This window comes from Rhynchophorus ferrugineus, unplaced genomic scaffold (assembly GCF_030347505.1).
Source record: "Rhynchophorus ferrugineus isolate W39M unplaced genomic scaffold, kcgeb_rfMv2 rfM8, whole genome shotgun sequence".
NCBI lineage: Eukaryota > Metazoa > Arthropoda > Insecta > Coleoptera > Curculionidae > Rhynchophorus > Rhynchophorus ferrugineus.
This window is the reverse complement of record NW_027472587.1, coordinates 20,781,525-20,804,539: the sequence shown is the minus strand read 5'-3', so window position 1 is coordinate 20,804,539 and position 23,015 is coordinate 20,781,525. Positions and strand designations below refer to the sequence as shown.

The 23,015-nt window shown below is 37.3% G+C and overlaps 4 protein-coding genes across 4 annotated transcripts; 2 read left to right on the top strand and 2 right to left on the bottom strand.

Moving 5' to 3' along the window:
• The first annotated feature begins 75 nt into the window (after positions 1 to 75).
• Mettl3 (Methyltransferase like 3) lies at positions 76 to 2,165 on the top strand. The gene is made up of 6 exons (XM_076412948.1): positions 76 to 785; positions 840 to 963; positions 1,046 to 1,171; positions 1,227 to 1,427; positions 1,482 to 1,890; positions 1,946 to 2,165. The coding sequence occupies exons 1-6, from the start codon at positions 183 to 185 to the stop codon at positions 2,127 to 2,129; spliced, it is 1,647 nt and encodes a 548-aa protein (XP_076269063.1). The 5' UTR covers positions 76 to 182; the 3' UTR covers positions 2,130 to 2,165.
• A 473-nt stretch (positions 2,166 to 2,638) lies between these two features.
• On the top strand, positions 2,639 to 9,039 carry LOC143201722 (PHAF1 protein CG7083). The gene is made up of 7 exons (XM_076412957.1): positions 2,639 to 2,875; positions 3,345 to 3,427; positions 3,639 to 3,766; positions 5,097 to 5,310; positions 5,924 to 6,298; positions 6,880 to 7,152; positions 7,211 to 9,039. The coding sequence occupies exons 1-7, from the start codon at positions 2,812 to 2,814 to the stop codon at positions 7,292 to 7,294; spliced, it is 1,221 nt and encodes a 406-aa protein (XP_076269072.1). The 5' UTR covers positions 2,639 to 2,811; the 3' UTR covers positions 7,295 to 9,039.
• Positions 9,040 to 9,228: 189 nt separating this feature from the next.
• Dysb (dystrobrevin binding protein dysbindin) lies at positions 9,229 to 10,293 on the bottom strand. The gene is made up of 3 exons (XM_076412989.1): positions 9,781 to 10,293; positions 9,556 to 9,717; positions 9,229 to 9,502 (listed from the first exon to the last, which is right to left on the bottom strand). Exons 1-3 carry the CDS (start codon positions 10,232 to 10,234, stop codon positions 9,384 to 9,386), a joined length of 735 nt encoding a protein of 244 aa, XP_076269104.1. The 5' UTR covers positions 10,235 to 10,293; the 3' UTR covers positions 9,229 to 9,383.
• An 832-nt stretch (positions 10,294 to 11,125) lies between these two features.
• Positions 11,126 to 22,364, bottom strand: LOC143201720 (uncharacterized). The gene is made up of 5 exons (XM_076412954.1): positions 22,039 to 22,364; positions 19,729 to 19,990; positions 15,193 to 15,333; positions 14,941 to 15,137; positions 11,126 to 12,154 (listed from the first exon to the last, which is right to left on the bottom strand). Exons 1-5 carry the CDS (start codon positions 22,318 to 22,320, stop codon positions 11,177 to 11,179), a joined length of 1,860 nt encoding a protein of 619 aa, XP_076269069.1. The 5' UTR covers positions 22,321 to 22,364; the 3' UTR covers positions 11,126 to 11,176.
• Positions 22,365 to 23,015: the final 651 nt, after the last annotated feature.

Genomic DNA, 23,015 nt, shown 5'->3' with positions numbered 1-23,015 from the left:
ACACTAATATTTATGATATTTTTTTTATTTTTGTAAAGCTCAATAATTATTAAGAAGAAAATGACAAATTTAATAGTAAGGTTATGTAAAGGAAAGTTTGTAAATAATTTAGATAATGGGAAGGAATTAATTTTAATTCCCATTAATTAATTACAATTAATGAATACCAATTAATTTTAACCATGTCGGACGCCTGGGAAGATATCCAAAAAGTACAAAGAAAACGAAATACGTTCCGTGAACGTCTGGAGAAGCGTAAAAAAGAAAGAGAAGATATTTTGGGTTCCAGCCTAGTGACCTCTCGCACACTAAAGTCCGATTCGTTTAGCTCGAACAAAGATGACGTGAAACCGAAAGGTGAGAAAACCAACGAAGCGGAGGATTTGGTTAAAATCGACCCAGAGTTGGAACAAAGGCTACTAAAGGAACTGGCCGAAGTGACTTTACCTTTACCTGCTTCTTCGACGGACTTGGCCCTTCGCGTTAGGGCAAATTCGAGCACAGAAGCTCTACATAAACAAGTTTGCAATTTGTTGCAAAAATTTTCAATGCAGAAACTGATTATCGTGAAGGATTCTGTTAAAGATGGTGTATTAGCTTTGGATGTTACTTCCGTGGAAGTGACGAAAGTCAATGCTATGATAGCAGAGTTTTTCGACGAGTCCAAAGCGGCATCATCTAAAGACTCGTTTAAAAGGAAAAGAAAAGAAGCAGCTGTAAATAGTGATGAGCCTGAAGAAGATAAAAGAAAGAAAGAAAAAAAGGAACCCAACACTGATATTTTAGTAAATACCAAGACTATTTACTTTTTTTTTGAGACTTTTATAATATATTTTTAGTCATTGCTTTCTATGCCATCAACTAAAGAAAAGGAAACAAAAAAGATTGGTGAAGAAATAATGGACCTTCTGAGCAAACCAACTGCGAAAGAGAGGTCTTTAACAGAAAGGTTTAAATCACAAGGTAAGGTAATATAATTTTAGTATTTGAGAATATAGAAGTATGTATTTTATAGCATTTTACCTATATTGATCAATGGTTTTAGGTGGGAAATTATTGATGGAATTTTGTCCGCATGGTACAAAATTGGATTGTGAGAAAAATGGCATCACCGATTGTAAAAAGTTGCACTTTAAGAAAATTATACAAAAACACACTGATGAGTCTTTAGGTTGGTGTAATTTTCGATTCAACGATACTTTGAAGGTACATAGAGGCATTTTTAGGTGATTGCTCCTTTCTAAACACATGTTTTCATATGGATACCTGTAAATATGTTCACTATGAAGTAGACAGAGCAGGACAAAATACTGATAACCAAATAGCTCTTCCCAATAAGCCCATAGTAGGACGGGTGGAAAGTACCACTTTGTACCCTCCACAGTGGGTTCAGTGTGATTTGAGATATCTGGACATGACTGTACTAGGTTAAACTCCAATATTATGTAGTTTTCTCCTCAACCAAACGCTTAAATCCACAGGCAAATTTGCTGTTATAATGGCAGATCCTCCATGGGATATTCACATGGAACTACCATATGGAACAATGTCAGACGATGAAATGAGACAGCTGGGCATACCCCAGCTCCAAGACGAAGGTCTAATCTTCCTGTGGGTAACTGGAAGAGCAATGGAACTGGGGAGGGAGTGCTTGAATCTCTGGGGATATGAGAGAGTTGACGAGATCATATGGGTAAAAACAAATCAATTGCAAAGGATCATACGTACAGGCAGGACTGGTCACTGGTTAAACCATGGTAAAGAACATTGTCTGGTCGGTATGAAAGGTAATCCCATCGACTTGAACAGGGGTCTTGACTCCGACGTCATTGTAGCAGAAGTTAGAGCCACAAGTCACAAACCTGACGAGATTTATGGGATGATTGAAAGGTAATATATAATGAACATATTAAAACTTATTATTAACTGTTAAAAATGCTCCCAGATTATCACCAGGCACCAGAAAAATCGAACTGTTTGGTAGGCCGCACAATATTCAGCCCAATTGGATAACACTTGGGAACCAAGTGGATGGAATCAGATTAATTGATCCCGAACTTATTGAGAATTTCAAAAAACGTTATCCCACCGGCAACTGCATGGCACCGCCCCCTGAAAATACCCATTAAGGTCGATACCATTGTGATAATAAAATCTTTTATGCATTTTCTTTTCTTTAATTCTCCTTTGTCACAATATTGGGTATATAGATGCAGTAAGCGTTATCTCGCCAGATTACTTAATCGAATATAATACTTTACAAAGAGCTAAGGACACTGCAACAAAAAAATTAATGAATTGTTGAATATGTATGTTGTTACTTGTTAATAAACAAATAATATTGACCTTGTCAATGATTTGTTGACGTTGCCGGTTCTATGTATATATTTTTTAAAAAGTTTCTCGTTTGACACTCACATTACGTTCCGTTGCAAATTATTATAGGCTCATTTATTAAAATAATGTCATGTTTATTTTTGTATGTAATTAATTTGATGGTTTTTACCTAAATAAATATGCACTAGAAGGAGCGGCAACCTCGCTATCCACTACATGTATTGTTTTTCAATTTCGGCACGAATCGATACGAATTCGTCCGATTCTCGCCTTTTTATCCCCCTGACATACGGCGTTTTTTTCAGTATCCCAATGACAATCAGCTGTTTACGATGACAGTTTGACAATCAAAATGGCGATATAAGTAAATCGAGACAAAGAACTGCGGGAGATTGCGAGCGTTTTTCAGGAGTTTGTCGCAGTGATTCGTCGTGGAAATATCGAAAAACGGGCGTCGACCGTTCCCCGGAGAAGATGTTGACGCTGGAGGTTGTGCCCGAACGTTCCTTAGGATGCGAACAATGGGAATTTGTTCTAGGTGGGTACTGCAAGCTGATTTGTTGTGGTTTTTTGGCACTGTCAAAGTGCGTTTTATTTATATTTATCGTTGTTGACGGAAATATCGTTCGTTAACGGGTCGGTACGGTAGTTTTTTCCGCTGTTTTTTCTCTGGAAAAGTGAAATAACTCTATTGACCTTTGATAACGGCGCAGTACACTGACAGATATAAAAGCAGAAAGGAAAAAGGGGAGATCTTCGCCTCGATCTGCCCGTTGTGTCTGTCTCTATTTTTAGACTCGACCGTAACATATTTAACCCCCCGTTTTTTATTATCAAAGAGTTTTTTCACCTTTCCAACGACAAACAGTGCGAAAATCTGACAGTGACATTGAAGCAGGAGTGATTGTTGTGAAACGACACTCTGACGCATTGAGTAGGACAAGGATTTACTTGTAGCAACCTGTTGTGCGATAGTTTTTGCTCGTTTCACGTTGTTATTGTTGCAGGGATGCATTTCTCGCAAGCCGTCGCCATCATACAGGCGCAAATTGGTATTATCAAAGGTGTACAAGTACTTTATAACGATGCCGTAAGTATTTCTGTTGCGATACATTAAACGAACCAACGAAAATATCGTTCCGCTCCCTATCTATTGTTTTTAAATCGTTTTTATCGTCGAGCTAATTTGTTCGGAACGTTCATTAATTATTGTCGTAATGTCGTCCGTAATTTTGTTTCGTCTCGATCCGATCCCGTTTCGACGGCGCGTAAATTAATGATGACATCTGCTTGATTTCCAGAAACCCTTAGAGATAGACTTAGTTATTAATTTACCCCAGGACGGGATCAGGTTGTTTTTCGATCCCGTGTCACAACGCCTGAAGATCATCCTGGTCTATAATATGAAACTGGTCAAGTTGAAGTACTGGTAAGTGGAATTTGTACGTTCGTTTGACTAAATACCGAGCCGATTGTTTAAGTTTTTATATTTTGGCTGTGGTTGTAGATTTTTATTAGGGTTTTTCGATGACATGTATTACCTTGACAGACCATCGCGGCATCGATGGGAATAAGTAGCAATTGGACAGAGCAAGTTCCAATCGATTTTGACAAGTGAGAAACAAAGAGTATTTCTACTTTTCTTTGATGCATCATTAAGTTTAAACGCATCAGTTGTAGTGGGCTTATCTGACATCGAATTCCGATACTTGACATTGTTGTTATTGATCAATTGTTATTATTGTCAATGTTGTTATAAGTTCTTCCTTTTATTTTTCATCAATCCGAGGGCTTTTTGTGATAAGATAATACTTGAACCGTTTGACTCTAATTATTCATTATTGAACTTCTGAAGCTGTCGTTTTTGCTAGGCAAATCAAAATAACCACTTTTTCTCACACGTTTTCTGAGTCAAAACAAGTTATTGAATGAAACAACCTATTAATATATATATACTTTGAAGTGACCTGTCTATCCCGTTTTTATTTCACTTTCTGACACACTTTTCCCGCAAGTCATGGCTTTTATAATTATAGAGGTACAACCACCACCAATATATTAAAAAGTCTATGTTGCGCAATGTTGCCGGATCGCATCTATTGTTTTTATATATTGGGAATCCGGGATTTAAAAAAATATTATTATGACTTCTAACCCTACAGTGTTCCTCCATAGACCGTGACCATTGTTGGGTGTGGGCAACAATTGTAATTACTTTTCTCTCTGATGTTTTATTTTTCTTACTTCATTCTTATCATGCATTAATTTTATCTTATTTCTGCGTTAATACTCATACGGTTTTTTTAATATTCCCCTTCCTTCTATTCTTAATTTTTATTTGGCCTGTTTTGTTCCCTCTGTATATGTACATGTTTTCTTATACAATAACCTGTTTCCGTAAAATACTTTGCCCTATAATTTTATCTTTTATCTCTAGTTAAGCATAATTCCTTCCTCATTCTCGGTTTTTGCCCTTTTGTTATTAATTATTAGCAACACTTGGTATGCAACATTATTAATATAATTAATATTAAAACCATAAGAGCAACTTAAGGTAATCGATTGTTGGAGGAAACAATAGAATGTCATACTACATACGCCGTGAAGTGATTTCTAAATCTTGGTGGAGAAAACAGAACGAATAAACCCGAAACTTCACGACTCGGCTATCCGAGCATTGTGATTGGCTCGGTATTTGGTTGGGTCGACGTAGGCGGACGCGGACGGGGCGTGACCTAATACGTTCGTCTTTTTTCCAGCGGGCTGATCTTCAACTCGCCCGAACTGCTGCCCTCTATCGAGCAGATCGAGCACTCGTTCGGCGCCACCCATCCGGGCGAGTACGATTCCGAGAAACAGGTGTTCACTCTGAATTTCCGCGGCCTCAGTTTCTACTTCCCGGTCGAGTCGAAGTACCAGAAGGGCAGTACCCATAATCTGGCATCGTTACAGTTTCCTCCGGGCAACAGTCCGGTAAGTATCAGATGTTATAATTTTTAGAGACATCTTTTTGTCTATACCATACATATTGTTTAAGAATTGTTTTGTGTGGTCTTGGCAGAGATGGCGCCAAGAACGCCATATCGCTACGTTTCATTGCTTAGCATTACAGATACCTGCAAAGAAAATATTTTATTAGGAATTTCATCGGTTGTGGGTTAATGTAATCAAAATTGTTTATAGTGCCTTTTCTCCTTTTTATATTTCTTTAGTGTTATCCATTTAAATAAGGTGTATTAAAGTTTCTTTTGGTTTCCTCATGCAATGTCTGTGTCCGTTAATATTTTACTTACTTGTTCAACACAATGTTTGGTACCCTCATAGTGAAAGTAAACTATAGTCTATTAATATCAGGTAAAAACAACGCTAAGCCACCCACACATCCTTCTAGATAACTTGGATACTTTTGAGACTGAATATATATAGGCACAGAGGAAAGTGGCGACATAAACAAAGCAATCAAACGTCTCGATATTGTGATCTCAGCGCCAGCATTGGTGGTACCGCGCAAAACAATTCTACACATAGCGTACCCTTCTAGATGTCTTCAGAAAAAAATTCTGTTTACTTTTTCACGCTGTCCCAGATGGTGTCGAGACTGGCGATTTACTCAGGGTCAAGCGTGGACCAGGCCGCCGCCCCGGAATTGCCGCTGACCTGCTACCACGGCCAGCTCTACCTGCAAAAGGCCGAGGTGCTGCGGGGCGAGGGCTACACCAAGGGCCTGAAGCTGCACCTGCTGGCCGGTACAAACAATCGGATCATCGATTCGACCATACTGCACGTGGAGAGGAAGGTGCTGCTGGGCCAGTCCGCGCAGGACGTGTCATCAGCGCTCGGGGCCCCCTCCAAGGTGTTCTACAAGAGCGAAGACAAGATGCGGATACACGCGCCCAACGCTCACAGGAGGGTGACCACGAACCGTAGCGATTATTTCTTCAATTATTTCACGTTGGGATTGGTGAGTACCACTCGAGCACCCGTAACTATTTTTTGAATACCTCTTCATCCTAGTGAACTTTTGATATGTTACTTACGTTTACTCAATATAAAATTTCAAAATCTATTTTCCTCAAAAAAAACAATTGGGAAATCCTGACATGCGCACAAGGATTTCAATTTGCAACGTTGCCAGTTGTTGAAAATTATACGTATATTTGAAGAGTAAATAAAACAATATGTAAGTATTTATCAATATAAACACTAAATTAACAGAACAGTTCTTAATAACACAACAGTTTTTCTTAGCTGTTGTGAGTTCAACAGATACCAAATTAATTGATTATGAATCTGAAAAATCTGTTTGCGAAAATCTAAATATACCCTGTATACAGAGGGCAGCTTATTTTTGTTATTTCGGAATTTTGTAAATCTATATTAGGGCGAAATTTTCGTATGTACCTCCCGATAAAATGGAGACATTAATTGTTTGCCCCTACAAATAATGTATAATGTAACTTTATATGATCATACTTTTCTTAATCGTTACATATATACAACAGAAACGGCGAATAGTACTACAATCGATTCTTGTTGTCGCAGGACGTGCTCTTCGACGCCCGCTCTCACTTGGCGAAGAAGTTCGTGCTGCACACAAACTACCCGGGCCATTACAACTTCAACATGTACATGCGGAGCGAATTCGAGCTGCCTCTCGGCGGCGCCACGGTGACGGCCTATTCCAACTGGTCGGAGGTGTGCAAGAAGCTGACGCCCAGCGAGAGGCCGGTGGTGCTGAACAGGGCCAGTTCCACCAACACGACCAATCCCTTCGGCAGCACGCTCTGCTACGGCTATCAGGACATCATCTTCGAGGTAAGTGCCCATGTCCGGTTTTAAAATCGGGCCCTCGTCGAACCTCTCGTTGTTCCAGGTGATGCCCAACCACTACATCGCCTCGCTGAGCATCTACGGCGACGGGAGGCCCAGCCATCACCAGCTCTCCAGGCAGGCGTGACAGAGGCTCTCTGCCACCTACCTTATTCTAACAAATAGGTACTGGCAACCCAAAGACGAACTAGCCTACTAGATCGATTCAGTTCAGTGACCGGAATAGGAAAAAGACACTCACCAATCCCCCCCCCCCCTTAAAAAAAAAACAAGGAACACACAGAGATACACACACAGCCTCATTTGTTTGTTAGGAAAGGTGCTACTACGCTGATGATAAGTGTAAAGGGAGTTCCCTTTCTCTTTTTTATACTCATACGTATATATATGTATATGTATAACGGTAATCTGCGACGGAACGGTGGATTCCCGACGGATTACCACGGAGCAAATATAAAAACACCATAAAAATGCATAAAAATCATCCAAGAAAAAGTCTTAAAAAAATTACGCTTACTTGATTTCATTTTGTGCGGGTTTATGTATCCCAACTATTTATACATAACTTGTATATAACATATAAATATATATAGGACTGGTTCAGGTGGAGAGGGACATCCAGGAGGGGAAACGGTAACGACTAAAACCTCTCTGTCGCGCCAGTTTATATGAACTGTGTTCATTTATTGTGTGTTTACGGTTAAATATATATATTTTTAGAGGGTTCGTCCGGGTAGGCCGTGTCCAAGGCCCGCGCGACGTTTCCCGCTACTCTAGTATAACAATTACGAGTATGGGCGCTTTCACATCTGCTTGCACCGTATTTTGTTTTTATCATTACTATTGTTCCATATAGAAGACTTTCATTCTACTAATTCAATTAGTGTTAGGATATCATATTTAAAGCTAGACATTTTCCTCCTTTAGCGTTAAAAATATCTCTGTACGCAATAAAAATCGACGCCGACGCGAGTGGACCGATTGCTGCCTGGCGACATATCGGCGAGTATGAAAGGGTTCCATTTGTTCAGGTGGGATTACACGTCCACCGATATCGTTGTCGTGTCGGTGCCGGCCGGTGTGAAAACGCCCTATGTGTGCTTAGTTTTAAATCAATTGGGGCGATGATTTTTCACTTACGGAGCCTGCTCTGTTCTAGAAAGGAATCGCCGAGACATTCCCACCCGCTGACGTCAAGTGAGGGGCGGGAATAACCTGTATTTATGATTATGATAATAAGGTTTCATAAACCTCCAAAGTTATAAGTCATATTTCTTTTTTGTAGCATAAAATTAACTTATTCTAACACAGTAATAATAATAATAATTATTATAATACCAACCTGTTAATTCTTACCGTGTATTGTTGTCATCGGTGGCTCACGAGGGTTTTGTTTTGTGAAAGAAAAAATCACTTTAGAGTAATTAACTTTTATATGACAATTTTGATTTTAGTCTTAAAAAAAGTCCCCCCCAAAAAAAACTTAATAACCATCCCCTTAATAGGGGAAAAAATTTAAAAAATCGTTTTAGGTTTAATTATGCCGCGCAGTGCGCCCTCTTTCGAGGGATTTTTTGCATTCACACCACCACTTTGCGTTGTTCTACTGTTAACGTTTCGTTTTATGTGTCAAAGGAAAAAAAACCGTTCCGTTATTATTTTTGTTTTCTTTTGTACGACGATGAAGTTTTTGTTTTTCAAAGTTTAGTCTATAATGAAATTGTGGTTACATTTTTTTCTCGCGAGTTTATAGAAAGAAATCAAAGTTTTCTCGGTGATATTTTTGTTAGATCTCATACTCATCTAAGTTTGTACATAGAATCGTGCATTCAGAAAAGATAAATTGAAATAAATACATTTTTTAAACAAGCACACGACTTTGTTTTATTGCCTTTTAATACTAGTTTTGGTCTAGTTCAAGAAATTCCAGTGAAAAAGATTGATAATAATTGTGATTACGCTATTTTTTTGGGAGTTTATAGATATGTTTGCTAGATCTCATACTCATACGACTTTGTACATGGAATGGTGCGTTCGAAAATATCAAATGAAATAAAAACATTTTCTAGAACAAATATGTCTTTGTTTTATTACCTTTTAATGTCAACAATAACGCCATATTTATGAATAACATGTAGAAAAATATATATACACCATATAAACTATATTTTTTAACGAAAATATTGCACTCATCTCATACATTCGTCGTTCATTTGTTATAATCCTCCGTTAACGTTATTTTCGTCCTCGAAAAACTTGTCCAGTTCTTTCTGGTCGAAATCCAACTCGATTTCTTCCAGAATGGCCCCGTTTTGTTGTTTGGGTAAATTAACCTCTACACAATTATACCTTAATGATTTTAGTTACAGTGTTTGTGTGTTTACTTACTTGGTATTGTTCCCAGATGTTTGTAAGTCTCTAGATCGCTTCTGAAGGCTTCCTGGAAGACTTTCTGTCGTTCCTCCAACTGAGACTTTTTCTTAATATCATGATCTTTCAGTTTTTGTTGATAGTTGTCCTCCAGAGACTGCTGGAGATATTTCAGTGATTCTAATTGAAGAAAAACAGTAAAGTAAACTATACTACACTAAAATGCACACAAAAAAAACATACCAGCTTTCCTCTGCCTGTAACAATCGAGATGATGCAGGTGTTTCTTTTTTATGTTCCTAAATTCGGCCTCGTTGATGACATCCTCGAGTTCCAAAAGTTTCTGCTCTATTACCTCACAGGAACTATAGAGCTGTTTGATCTGAGTAAGGCACTGGGAAATGTTCCTCGTCAAGCTCGAATTAGTCAGGATGTGGTTGATCTGGACTACGTTCTCCAGATCGCCATCCACCCGGCTCGTAATCGATTTGATCTTCTCGGCGACCGTTACTGCGCTTCTGGCATTATCCTCGTTCAGACGGTGCAATTCGCACCAACAGTCCTGATAGTGTTGCAAAATACCGCTTCCCGCTCTGCAATTGGTTTGATTAGTGCCCTTGCCGATACCCTCATCGGGACTAAATAAACCCACATTTTTGGTGACGGTCAGCAACTTATCCTTCAGACTTGTTAGCATCCTAACATTTTCGAAATATTATAAAGACAATCCGAAACGTAATCAAAATAAAAATCAGGTGACGGTGACAGTTGGCGTTGAGAATGAGTGCTGTTATCGAAATATATCGATTAGGATAAAATAAAAATCGAATTGAAATATTTAACTCCATTGTAATTATGAAAATTAAATAGAATTACCACAAAAAAACCAAAAGCGATATACACAAATTACTTTTTAAAATGTCTTGAAGATATTTTATAAAATGAAAGGTAATTCATAATTGTTTTGTATTATTTCATATTTCATTCATACGCCTGCATATGTTGTATAGTATTAATAGCTTCATATTTTTGGCTAATTGCCACTAAAACATAACTATTAATAATAATTAACCAAAAAAATTAAATAACGTTATATTGTGCTGTTATATAATAAAACTGTTAAAGAAAAAAAGAATGTTTGCTTTATTTTATGAAACGTTTATAACTAATTTTAAGCTAGGACAAAATAATATGAAATGTGATATACAATAAATAAAGACGAAAACACTATAAACATTCACAGTTAAGCAGGCTATGTTTGTTATGACAATTAACAAGTAAAATATAATTTGTATCTATAAAACTTAGATTAATACTGGTAGTTTGTCTTGATATAATAGTTATATTTTCATGACAATGGATTATATTTGTGTCAGAAATATTTTCGTTATTTGCAATCTAATCATTCGATTATTTTGAACACATCGATTATTGATAAAACTCGATTATGATGCCCAGTACTAGTGACAACTTGGCTATGGACGTTAGATCTGGACAGTAGAAAAATCTAAGCTGTAGTAGTGGTGGGATTTAAAACAAAAAACAAAGTTTAATGCCTTGTTCATTAAATGTTATGAAAAAATGCGAATTCTTCAATCAGTAAACGTATTTTAATAAGGAATAATTGACAAATACAGATTCAAATCACCTTGGATTTTAGTTCTATGTTTTTCATTCGGGTTACAAGAAGGCGCCACCCCCCGAAGAACATCTCATCGTTTCTCGGGGGGCGAAGCCAGTTTTCCGACGAGACGTCGTACTGTTCGGCGGCCTGTCTCTCCAGGTCCGAGAGCATGTTATCGCTGGACGCGCTGTACTGCTCCAGCGCCTGCAGTTCCAGGTCGTCGGAAACGCTATCGGCGACGGGAACGAAGGGTTCCGGATCGTCTAGGACGGCGTGAACCGTTTTGACGGCGATATTGTCGAAATCGCAGGGCGTCGCATCTTCCTTGGGCTTGATGGGTTGCCTGTATTGGGGACCGTGCGGAGCCGGTGTATTCCTGGTTGCCAATAGCCCGACCGAGGTTTTCATCGATTGCTGTAGGAACCAGTTCGATGGGGGGATGACCACGGGGGGCCGGTGGGGGAACAACATGGGTCGTCCGTATCCCATGAAGGGTACCGGCGGGTACGGAGCGGGATTCTGGAGCACCAGTTGGGGAAAATAGGCGGTATGGCGGATGTTGAGCATCCCGGTCGCGGGCAGGAACAGGGGACGCGAGAAAAGGCCGCTGCCGGCGGTCGAGGGAAGACACTGGTAGCCTCCGAGCAGGGGGCCGGGGGAGGCGTTGAGCCTCTGGTGGAAGTGAGAGCTGCAGGACGTCGGGAACTTATAGCAGCTCTCCGGGGATTTGCGTTGATTCTCCAAACAGGGGGCGGGAGATCTGGTGCCCGTGTCTGTTCCCGCGTCGCTGGTATGAGACAAATCCCATGCCCGAACCGTCGGGAACTGGACGCTAGTGTTCCTGCGAGTGTTGGTGCTCGTACCCTGCAGCACGGCCGAGTACAGCCTCTTGTTCGTGGACATATCGACGGCGTCGGCTTTGGTGGACTCCAGCCACGAATTCTGGTGCTGGAATATCCAGTTGTTTTGGTCCTTGAAGCTTTGAGATAGTCCCTGTTGATTTAACAAAGAACGGTCTTCATACTTTGCCTTATTTATATAGTCGGTAGATCAAGTATGTCTAGCGAGTACCCTGGGAGTAGCGGAAATTATCATTAGAGGGCTGTCAAAACCGTCGAATTAATGGTAACAGTTGAGTTACACTGGCAACACTGGTATGTCACATTTTCCCCATTAGATAGTCGCTAAGTGTTGTTAGGCGCTATCTGACGTTTCCAATTAGAAGTTTCATAAACATAACCTTCGTCAGAATGTTTTATCATTTATTGTACCACTGTATGGGTCTTTCATGACGAGTCAAAGTTGATGTCAAAGTGTCCATAAAGTACTTCGAAGTTTCTTTTTTTGAAATGACGGGACATTTGGCAACCGTGTCACTAAAGCACCGTAGGGCAATGCATTCTGAATGGTACACAACCATTCCCCAAAACGACAATGCAAACTTTTATACATTGGATGAAATAAATACCTATTCGACTGCCCAAAAGGAAGGATTGATGCCCCTACCTACCGTACAGCCTTAATTTAGCACCAAATAACTTTTTTTGCATATGAAGGAGTAGTTGATGCAACAGTTAAGCTATTTAAAATATAATAGCGACACTCGTACATGCAAGTACCTAACAAAACATCAACATGGCGATTGAAAATTATTAGCGCTGGGAACTATCGACTGAAGACGGTCGAAACAATCGATAGTTTCAAAACAGCCGAAACAGTCTATAGTCAAAAAGTAATTAGCGACTGAAAACAGAAATTACTATTTAGAGTCAAATGCACGGTTTGACTGTATTTTTATCGTGATGTCAGACGAAGATGTATGAATCCTTTCCTGTATAAATTGTCAGAGAGGAAAGAACGGAGATAATTGCTTGGGGCAGTTAATTTTACATGTGGTTATATTTTCTAAAGGTAGTATAAGCGAGACGAAGATGTATACATTCCTTCACGAACTAACTTTAAAAAAGAAAAGGAAAAAGATAATTACTGAATACTATTATAATAATAATACATAACATGCAATTTATATTTTAATGTTAAACGAAGTAAAATTATTTTTATATTTGAATGTTCCGTGGATCTGTAAAAAGGAATGGAATTTTTCTATGGAATGGAACAATACTCCACAAATGTTTTATTGAATTTTAATGTGTTAATTGTTATTTTTAAATAATATACTATAATAAACATAGACAGTACAATAGAACTTAAACAAAACCTAAAAACTAAAGATGTACAATAACCATAAATACTAAATAAAAATTAAACTTACACCTAATCGTAGAAAAAAAAGTAATCCATGAGTAATTAAAAATGATCTGAATGAAATTATATAAATGCTTTATTTAGTATTGAACTGAAATATTTTTAACAAAAATCGAGGGAGGGATCGAAATATTACCTACTAGCGACCCGCCCCGGCTTCGCACGGGTGCAATGCTGATACTAAATTAAATACACTACAGAAAAAATATGAACGTTGTATATAAAAACATAGCGGCCCGCTCCGACTGCACGGGCATAAAATATATATGCCTATGTCACTCAATGAAAACATGATTAAAATCGATCCAGTATTTTTGGTTCATTCATTACTACCCTTGGCCTGCACGCATTAAATTTGGAGTAAAACAATTCCTCTTCCCCTATACTTACTATGAAGATTTCCTGCTATCTTTGGAATATCTAAATTCATACAATTTTTATTACATTACACATTTTTAATCGCAAATTTTAAATTTGTAATATCTCCGAAAATATTTGTTTAATTTACATGCTGTAAGGAACTATATTGATCTATATTAATTGCACACTGTATTTAAGGTACTTAATTCGATAAGGATTAATGCCGTATTGCTTAAAATAGCTTCGTAAATAAGCCATTTTCTCACGTAAAAAGTAAACAATAAAAATGGTTAATGTGGGTTATCCCTAAAAGATAAACATATACCATCGCGGACTTTTTTGTAGACCTTTTTATGGTGTACAATACTGTAGTACATTAATTTGATCTAACTCGTAGGGTTAGGCAGCGTTTTTGCTAATTGCTAAATAAGCCTAAAAAAATAGATTAATTTACGACATCACGTTAGAAACCTCTAAAATTAACAATGTTGCCTTAGTATATTATGCATGTATTATACATATAAACCTTCCTCTTGAATCACTCTATCTATTGAAAAAAACCGCATCAAATTCCGTTGCGTAGTTTTAAAGATTTAAGCGCACATAGGGATATAGGGACAGAAAAGGCGACTTTGTTTTATACTATGTAGTGATTATTGCCATAAAAACAGTCAAAAGTATTTTACCCTATTACATTAACAATCTTGAAAAATATCGTACCAAAATGCAATAATATTAATATACAATATTTATAAACTACCAAAAAATTAATAAAGCTATATAAATTACATATAAATCTATGCAAGCTTAAAATGGGTATATTTTTGTCATGGTCGCAGCTCGGACGACAGAGCCAGAACGTTAAAAATCAGTCGAATGAAACTAATAGAACCAAAAATAGTAATTAAAAGTACACGACTGAAACAGTCGATAGTAAATAGTAACAAAATCAGTAGGACCCAAAATAGCGACTGAAACAGTCGATAGTAAAAAGTCGTCACAAATAGTCAATTACTAAACAGTCGACGGTCATTTCAGTCGATAGTTCCCAACATTAAAAAGTACGTTATGCAAAAATAGGTCTTTAGTAGATCACGGATGAAATCCTGAATGATAAAACAAGATAATTCCTCAAGAAAATGATATCTACTCACCTTGAGCTGCGTAAACGACCAGTCGCTATCCTGGGTGGTCTCCACACATCCGTAGGTGTCGATCTGCGTCAGTGTTGAGCTGAACATCTGCTCCACGGGCGACTTGAATACGTTCAGGGTCTTGGTGTGGGTGCAGGGGTGCCAGCCGAAATAGGGAAAGAACTGCACGTCCCACAGCTTCCTCAGGGACTTGGAAGCTGTCGAAATATGGCGCCGATGAGAACGCTCGATCGACGAACACGACAGACTTACTGATCTTGAACTTCATGGCCATCTCCTCGAAGGTGTGTGCCTTGAAGAGGGGCGACTCGTAGGACAGCTCGCAGCACGCGTTTGCGCAGGGCAGGTCCTGGTGGTTCTCGACGCAGTCCTTCGCCTCTTGGCTCGAGTTTCCTAAACGTGCAATTTTGAAAATGTTTACAAGACACAGAAATGCTACTTCTTTCAAGTTGCAATGGAAGTGGAAAATTGTAAACGTGGTAGGTTGATCACAATTTGTTATATAGTCCGTCCATTAAATCAGCAAATACACGTGATCAACATTTATGACGTCAGCACGTCGTAATGTTTCCGCATCACATATAACTTTTGCTTTACAACATTCGCCTGTTTATAACCTTTAATTGCCATCACTAATATTTTGAGGAATTTTGTAGACATTTGGCAACATGGCCCACCCATGCAAACTCAAATCGAATTTTATATACTGATTCGGTTTATATACACTTTCGAGCGGATTCATCGTGTGCAGTCCACTCGGATGACCGTCGATTGGACTTCGGAGTAAAATGATGGAGCCATATTTCATCCATTGTAACATACTGACACAAAAAGTCGGGTTTATTACGCTTGATCATCTTTAAACACTGCTCCGAATCATCAACTCGTCGTTGTTTTTGGTCAAAAGTGAGCTCGGGCGGCACCAACTTTGCACAGAGCCTTCTCATACCCAAATATTCGTGAATGGCATGATGTAAACGTTCAGTTGATATCTCTAGAGTGTCTACTATTTCATTCAATTTCAATTTACGGTCATTCAAAATCATTTTGTGGATTTCTTAAAAGTTTTCGTCGGTAACAACCTCTATTGGGCGTCCACTGCGTTCACCGTCTTCGGAGCTCATTCCATCACGTCTAAACTTAGCATACCAATCCTTGATGGTTGATTTTCCTGGGACAGTATCCGAAAACTCGGCATCAAGCCAAGTTTTTGCTTCAACTGTATTTTTTCCCTTCAAAAAGCAATATTTTATAAACACGTGAAATTTCTTTTTATCTATTTTTTGTTACAATAACAAAAGTTTCTTCACTCAAAATGCTATAATTCACAAACTAATTATCCGACAGCTGTCAAATTTATACACGCATCCTTTGAGGGATAGAGCTAATTAAAAAACATATGGATTTAATTCTAGTAACGCCATCTATGTGTCAGGCCGGGGACTTTTCTATTGACCTTATTTAACAAAAACTATTAGAGTTCACGGTATCAGGAATATACATCCGAAAGCGCTCATCACAAGTTACTTTTTTCATCTCATTGGCCTTTAGGAAATTGTGAGGAAGATGGACATGAAGGTCCTTTGGATCATTTATATTCTATACTAACGGGGAATGAATTATCAGGAGTTGAGAAATTCATTCCAGATGTTCATATACGAACAAACGAGGCAAGGCAACATCCGGAAAAGTATACTTTCAGTAGGTCTTTGAGATATATCTTTTATTTTATCCCGAGATATTGCCACGTCGATAATATAGCGTATTTTTTTGTCAAATATCTTAACATAATGATGTTTTATATAGAACAATATTAAAATAATAGGTGTAAGTATAAGAAAACAAAAAGGCAGAACCGCAGAGAAAGTTTCTTTGTTTATTATATACTACACAGCCATTCTGTAGTTGTATTTAAATCTTTATTATAGGTACCTGTAAGAAAAACATTTATATATATAGAATATATATAAATATATATATATATATATATATATATATATATATGTATATATATATATACGTCGATAAAAATATCAACATTTATGCAAAATTAGACAGCGAATAAGGTGGTACGAATAGTTTTGTTGTAAAATAGAAAGATTCTGAAAATACGACGAAAGTGTATTTCTGAGCTAAAATCGCTTAAATCCATTTTTAGTACATAACTCAAAAACTGTTTGCTCTATATCAAAGATAAAGCTATTAGAGCATTTTTTACCGTAATATTAATAAAATATAACATTTTCAATTTATTTGGTGACCTAGTGTTTTCCCTTTTTTTTTCCATATATGTACTCAGGAAAAATTGCGATTTTTGTCCATTTTCAAACTTTTTATTGCAACTTTAATTTGAATCAAAGACATGATCAAAATCACGACTGTCAAAGGCTGACATAAAGCGTTTTTCCATTATTTCCATTTATTCAGGAAAAATTGCGATTTTTGTCAATTTTTCAAACTTTTTATAGTAATTCGGATAGGTCGGTGAAAATATCAAGACTTATGTAAAAATGGACGACGAATAAAGTGATATAGGCAGTTTTGTTAAAAACCGAAAGATTCTGAAAATACGACGAAAGTGTATTTCTGAGCTAAAATCGCTTAAATCCATATTTTGTATATATCTATCTTGCAGGAAAAATAATATTATTACACCATTTTTCACCGTAATATTCGTAAAATATAACATTTTTAATTCATGTCCTGACATAAAATGTTTTTCCATTATTTCCATTTACTCAGGAAAAATTGTGATTTTTGTCAATTTTTCAAACTTTTTACAGTAATTCGGATAGGAGTCAAGATAGGTCGATGAAAATATCAAGACTTATGTAAAAATGGACGACGAATAAAGTGATATAGGCAGTATTGATAAAACCGAAAGATTCTGAAAATACGACGAAAGTGTATTTCTGAGCTAAAATCGCTTAAATCCATATTTTGTATATATCTCAAAAACGGTTCGCTCTACATGAAAAATAATATTATTACACCATTTTTCACCGTAATATTCGTAAAACATAACATTTTTAATTCATGTGCTGACATAAAACGTTTTTCCATTATTTCCATTTACTCAGGAAAAATTGCGATTTTTGTCCATTTTTCAAACTTTTTATAGTAATTCGGATAGGAGTCAAGATAGGTCGATGAAAATATCAAGACTTATGTAAAAATGGACGGTGAATAAAGTGATATAGGCAGTATTGATATAACCGAAAGATTCTGAAAATACGACGAAAGTGTATTTCTGAGCTAAAATCGCTTAAATCCATATTTTGTATATATCTCAAAAACGGTTCGCTCTACATGAAAAATAATATTATTACACCATTTTTCACCGTAATATTCGTAAAACATAACATTTTTAATTCATGTGCTGACATAAAACGTTTTTCCATTATTTCCATTTATTCAGGAAAAATTGCGATTTTTGTCCATTTTTCAAACTTTTTATAGTAATTCGGATAGGAGTCAAGATAGGTCGATGAAAATATCAAGACTTATGTAAAAATGGACGGCGAATAAAATGATATAGGCAGTATTGATAAAACTGAAAGATTCTGAAAATACGACGAAAGTGTATTTCTGAGCTAAAATCGCTTAAATCCATATTTCGTATATATCTCAAAAACGGTTCGCTCTACATGAAAAATAATATTATTACACCACTTTTCACCGTAATATTCGTAAAATATAACATTTTCAATTCATGTGCTGACATAAAACGTTTTTACATTATTTCCATTTACTCAGGAAAAATTGAGATTTTTGTCCATTTTTCAAACTTTTTACAGTAATTCGGATAGGAGGCAAGATAGATCGATGAAAATATCAAGACTTATGTAAAAATGGACGGCGAATAAAGTGATATAGGCAGTTTTGTTAAAAACCGAAAGATTCTGAAAATACGACGAAAGTGTATTTCTGAGTTAAAATCGCTTAAATCCATATTTTGTATATTTCTCAAAAACGGTTCGCTCTACATGAAAAATAATATTATTACACCATTTTCACCGTAATATTCGTAAAATATAACATTTTTAATTCATGTGCTGACATAAAACGTTTTTCCATTATTTCCATTTACTCAGGAAAAATTGCGATTTTTGTCCATTTTTCAAACTTTTTACAGTAATTCGGATAGGAGTCAAGATAGGTCGATGAAAATATCAAGACTTATGTAAAAATGGACGGCGAATAAAGTGATATAGGCAGTTTTGTTAAAAACCGAAAGATTCTGAAAATACGACGAAAGTGTATTTCTGAGTTAAAATCGCTTAAATCCATATTTTGTATATTTCTCAAAAACGGTTCGCTCTACATGAAAAATAATATTATTACACCATTTTCACCGTAATATTCGTAAAATATAACATTTTTAATTCATGTGCTGACATAAAACGTTTTTCCATTATTTCCATTTACTCAGGAAAAATTGCGATTTTTGTCCATTTTTCAAACTTTTTACAGTAATTCGGATAGGAGGCAAGATAGGTCGATGAAAATATCAAGACTTATGTAAAAATGGACGACGAATAAGGTGATACAGGCAGTTTTGTTAAAAACCGAAAGATTCCGAAAATACGACGAAAGTGTATTTCTGAGCTACAATAGCTTAAATACATATTTTGTATATATATTAAAAACCGTTGACTCTACATGAGAAATAATTTATAAGCCATTAAATAATTTTTAAAAGGTATTTCTTTATGAATCGGATAACGGAAAAAAAACGCTGTCAAATATCGTTTCGCGTGTATATCTAATATAGGAAGCTGCACCTACGGTAAGTCAAGAAACCCAGCAGCAGATCGTCGATCTCCCTCAGCATCCACGGCTCCTTGACGGCCTCGCCCGCGAAGCTGCCGTACAGCCGCTGAAAGCGGACGGTGGCCGGCGCGTACGACAACTCCCTGGCCTCGTCGTACTCGAAGTTGGCGTAGAGAGCCAGCCGGCTCTCCGGAATCGAATCGCGTACCGTCCGGGGACTGAGCCTCACCCACCTGGTGGCCTGTACCTGAGCCTGTCTCTCTCTGAGGTACAGCGCCTGCAACAACAACAAAAGAAAACAAACTTGCAGGATAGTCCGGTCCGAATTGTTACATCCCGCGACGAAACCTTAGCACACTACAGTAGGTGTTGTGATAAAATAACAGGTCTATTGAAAAGTCCCCGGCCTACTATAGTAAAACACTTTTTTGTGGCAAAATTAGTTTCTTTTATTCAACATAATTGCCTTCAAGGGTGATACACTGATTATAGCGACTCTCCAACTTCTCGATACCATTTTTGTAGTACGATCTGTCCTTTGCTTCAAGATAGGCCTCAGTTCCGTAGTTCACCTCTTCATTCGACGAACATTTCTTCCCAGCGAGCATTCTTTTGAGATCTGAGAACAGAAAATAGCCGCTGGGGGGAAGATCTGGAGAATACGGTGAATGAGGAAGCAATCCGAAGCCCAATTCATGGATTTTTGCCATCGTTTTGTGACACGGTGCCTGGTCTTGGTGAAGCAGCACTTTCTTTTTCTTCAAATGCGGCCGTTATTCGACGATTTCGTCCTTTAAACGGCCCAATAACGCTATGTAATAGCCGCTGTTAATGGTACTTCCTTTTTCAAGATAGTCAATGAAAATTATTCCATGCGCATCCCAAAATACAGACACCATAAACTTGCCAGCCGACTATTGCGTTTTCCCACGCTTTGGAGCGGGTTCATCGTGTGCAGTCCACTCAGATGATTGTCGATTGGACCTCGGAGTGAAATGATGGAGCCATGTTTTATCCATTGTCACATATCGACGCAAAAACTCGGGTTTATTACGCTAGATCATCTTCAAACAATGGTCCGAATCATCAACTCGTTGTTTTTTGGTCAAAAGTGAGCTCACACGACATCCACTTTGCACAAAACTTTCTCATACCCAAATATTCGTGAATGATATGACGTACATGTTCAGTTGATATCTTTAGAGTGTCTGCTGATTCATTCAGTTTCAATTTACGGTCATTCAAAATCATTTCGTTGATTTTTTTAATGTTTTCGTCGGTAACAACCTCTTTGGGGCGTTCACTGCGCTCACCGTCTTCGGTGCTTATTTCACCACGTCTAAACTTAGCATACCAAGCTTTGATGGTTGATTTTCCTGCGGCAGTGTCCGGAAACTCGGCATCAAGCCAAGTTTTTGCTTCAACTATATTTTTTCCCTTCAAAAAGCAACATTTTATCAACACGCGAAATTCCTTTTTATCCATTTTTTTCACAATAACAAAAGTTGCTTCACTCAAAAGGCTATAATTCACAAACTAATTATCCGACAGCTGTCAAATTTATACACGCATCTTTTGAGGGTTATGGCTAACTAAAAAACATATGGATTTAATTCTAGTAGCGCCCTCTATGTGTCAGGCCGGGGACTTTTCAATTGACCTGTTCAATTAATTTGCTCCCTTCTTTACGTAAATTATTGCACAAAGACGAGATTCCTTATTTAAATGAATAATATAAAAATATATACAATGAAAGATGTGATGATTAGTGATTAATGATTAGTATATTCAAAATAACAGTTTTTTTTTCAGAAAAAAAAAACGGTATACTTGGTAAATACAACATTTTGTGACATTTGGTCCACGAAGTATAACAGTGAGTTACTACAAGGACACAATATACTGGATGCTAAGCTCAAATGGAAACAGCATGTGAAAAATAATCGATCCGAACTTTGTATGAGGCTCAAAAAGTATGATGGTAATTCGGACCACCATCTAATCTGTCCTAACAAGACATCCAATGTCAATATACTGCAGCGACCGCTACAACCCTTTAGGCCACCACTATTACATCTACATTAAGTACAAAAGTTGGCAACGCTGGTGGATTGGAAAGTAGTTTTAATTTAATTTGGGAAAAACATACTGATGTTTTAATCCCGTACTAGCCTTGCTCGTGAATTAATGCAAGTACAACAGAAAAGTAGCAATAAATAAATTTGTAAGGGTTGTACTAAGCGTATATAATATAAGACGCAGTAAAAAAATTATTATCCTCAAAACGACCGGACTATAGAGTGGCAACGATGCTCAAAGGCTTACCATATTCGCCTTCTGATATGCGTCCTCTTCGCTAGACGACCAGGTCGGGTCCGCATTGCAAGCGACCGTTTGAAAAGCCTCCCGGAATCTCAGATCGTCACTCATACGAATACGCCTCTTGTGACAGCTGACACAACGAGATAACGAGAGCTCGTACGCCATTTTTATCCACCTGTCGCCCAGGAACCTTGTTGTGACTGGTTCTTCACCTGTGCACTGTACACACTGGTTTAAACTTTTCGTCTCACAATAAACTGATAAACGGTTATTTATCAAGGACATTTTTTCCTGATTTTCACAAAGAGACAGCTCTGCACCAAGAGACCATTTGGGAAGAAGAACGAAAATCCTTGTCAAATAGCTATAGAATACATCACTACATAGTATAAAACAAAGTCGCCTTTTCTGTCCCTATATCCCTATGCGCGCTTAAATCTTTAAAACTACGCAACGGATTTTGATGCGGTTTTTTTCAATAGATAGAGTGATTCAAGAGGAAGGTTTATATGTATAATACATGCATAATATACTAAGGCAACATTGCTAATTTTAGAGGTTTCTAACGTGATGTCGTAAATTAACCTATTTTTTTAGGCTTATTTAGCAATTAGCAAAAACGCTGCCTAACCCTACGAGTTAGATCAAATTAATGTACTACAGTATTGTACACCATAAAAAGGTCTACAAAAAAGTCCGCGATGGTATATGTTTATCTTTTAGGGATAACCCACATTAACCATTTTTATTGTTTACTTTTTACGTGAGAAAATGGCTTATTTACGAAGCTATTTTAAGCAATACGGCATTAATCCTTATCGAATTAAGTACCTTAAATACAGTGTGCAATTAATATAGATCAATATGGTTCCTTACAGCATGTAAATTAAACAAATATTTTCGGAGATATTACAAATTTAAAATTTGGGGAAGAGGAATTGTTTTACTCGAAATTTAATGTGTGCAGGCCAAGGGCAGTA

What these genes read in the sequence shown, in the direction of transcription:
- Mettl3 (XM_076412948.1), top strand. Translation starts at nt 183, where the DNA reads ATGTCGGACGCCTGGGAAGATATCCAAAAAGTACAAAGAAAACGAAAT. An exon ending in ACACACTGATGAGTCTTTAG is followed by an intron (nt 1,172 to 1,226) that starts GTTGGTGTAATT and finishes AGGCATTTTTAG; the next exon opens with GTGATTGCTCCTTTCTAAAC. An exon ending in TCTGGACATGACTGTACTAG is followed by an intron (nt 1,428 to 1,481) that starts GTTAAACTCCAA and finishes TTAAATCCACAG; the next exon opens with GCAAATTTGCTGTTATAATG.
- LOC143201722 (XM_076412957.1), top strand. Translation starts at nt 2,812, where the DNA reads ATGTTGACGCTGGAGGTTGTGCCCGAACGTTCCTTAGGATGCGAACAA. An exon ending in TTCCTCCGGGCAACAGTCCG is followed by an intron (nt 5,311 to 5,923) that starts GTAAGTATCAGA and finishes ACGCTGTCCCAG; the next exon opens with ATGGTGTCGAGACTGGCGAT. An exon ending in ATTATTTCACGTTGGGATTG is followed by an intron (nt 6,299 to 6,879) that starts GTGAGTACCACT and finishes TTGTTGTCGCAG; the next exon opens with GACGTGCTCTTCGACGCCCG.
- Dysb (XM_076412989.1), bottom strand. Translation starts at nt 10,234, where the DNA reads ATGCTAACAAGTCTGAAGGATAAGTTGCTGACCGTCACCAAAAATGTG. An exon ending in TTACAGGCAGAGGAAAGCTG is followed by an intron (nt 9,718 to 9,780) that starts GTATGTTTTTTT and finishes TTCTTCAATTAG; the next exon opens with AATCACTGAAATATCTCCAG. An exon ending in ACATCTGGGAACAATACCAA is followed by an intron (nt 9,503 to 9,555) that starts GTAAGTAAACAC and finishes ATAATTGTGTAG; the next exon opens with AGGTTAATTTACCCAAACAA.
- LOC143201720 (XM_076412954.1), bottom strand. Translation starts at nt 22,320, where the DNA reads ATGTCCTTGATAAATAACCGTTTATCAGTTTATTGTGAGACGAAAAGT. An exon ending in CATATCAGAAGGCGAATATG is followed by an intron (nt 19,991 to 22,038) that starts GTAAGCCTTTGA and finishes TTGTTGTTGCAG; the next exon opens with GCGCTGTACCTCAGAGAGAG. An exon ending in GGCCATGAAGTTCAAGATCA is followed by an intron (nt 15,138 to 15,192) that starts GTAAGTCTGTCG and finishes ATATTTCGACAG; the next exon opens with CTTCCAAGTCCCTGAGGAAG.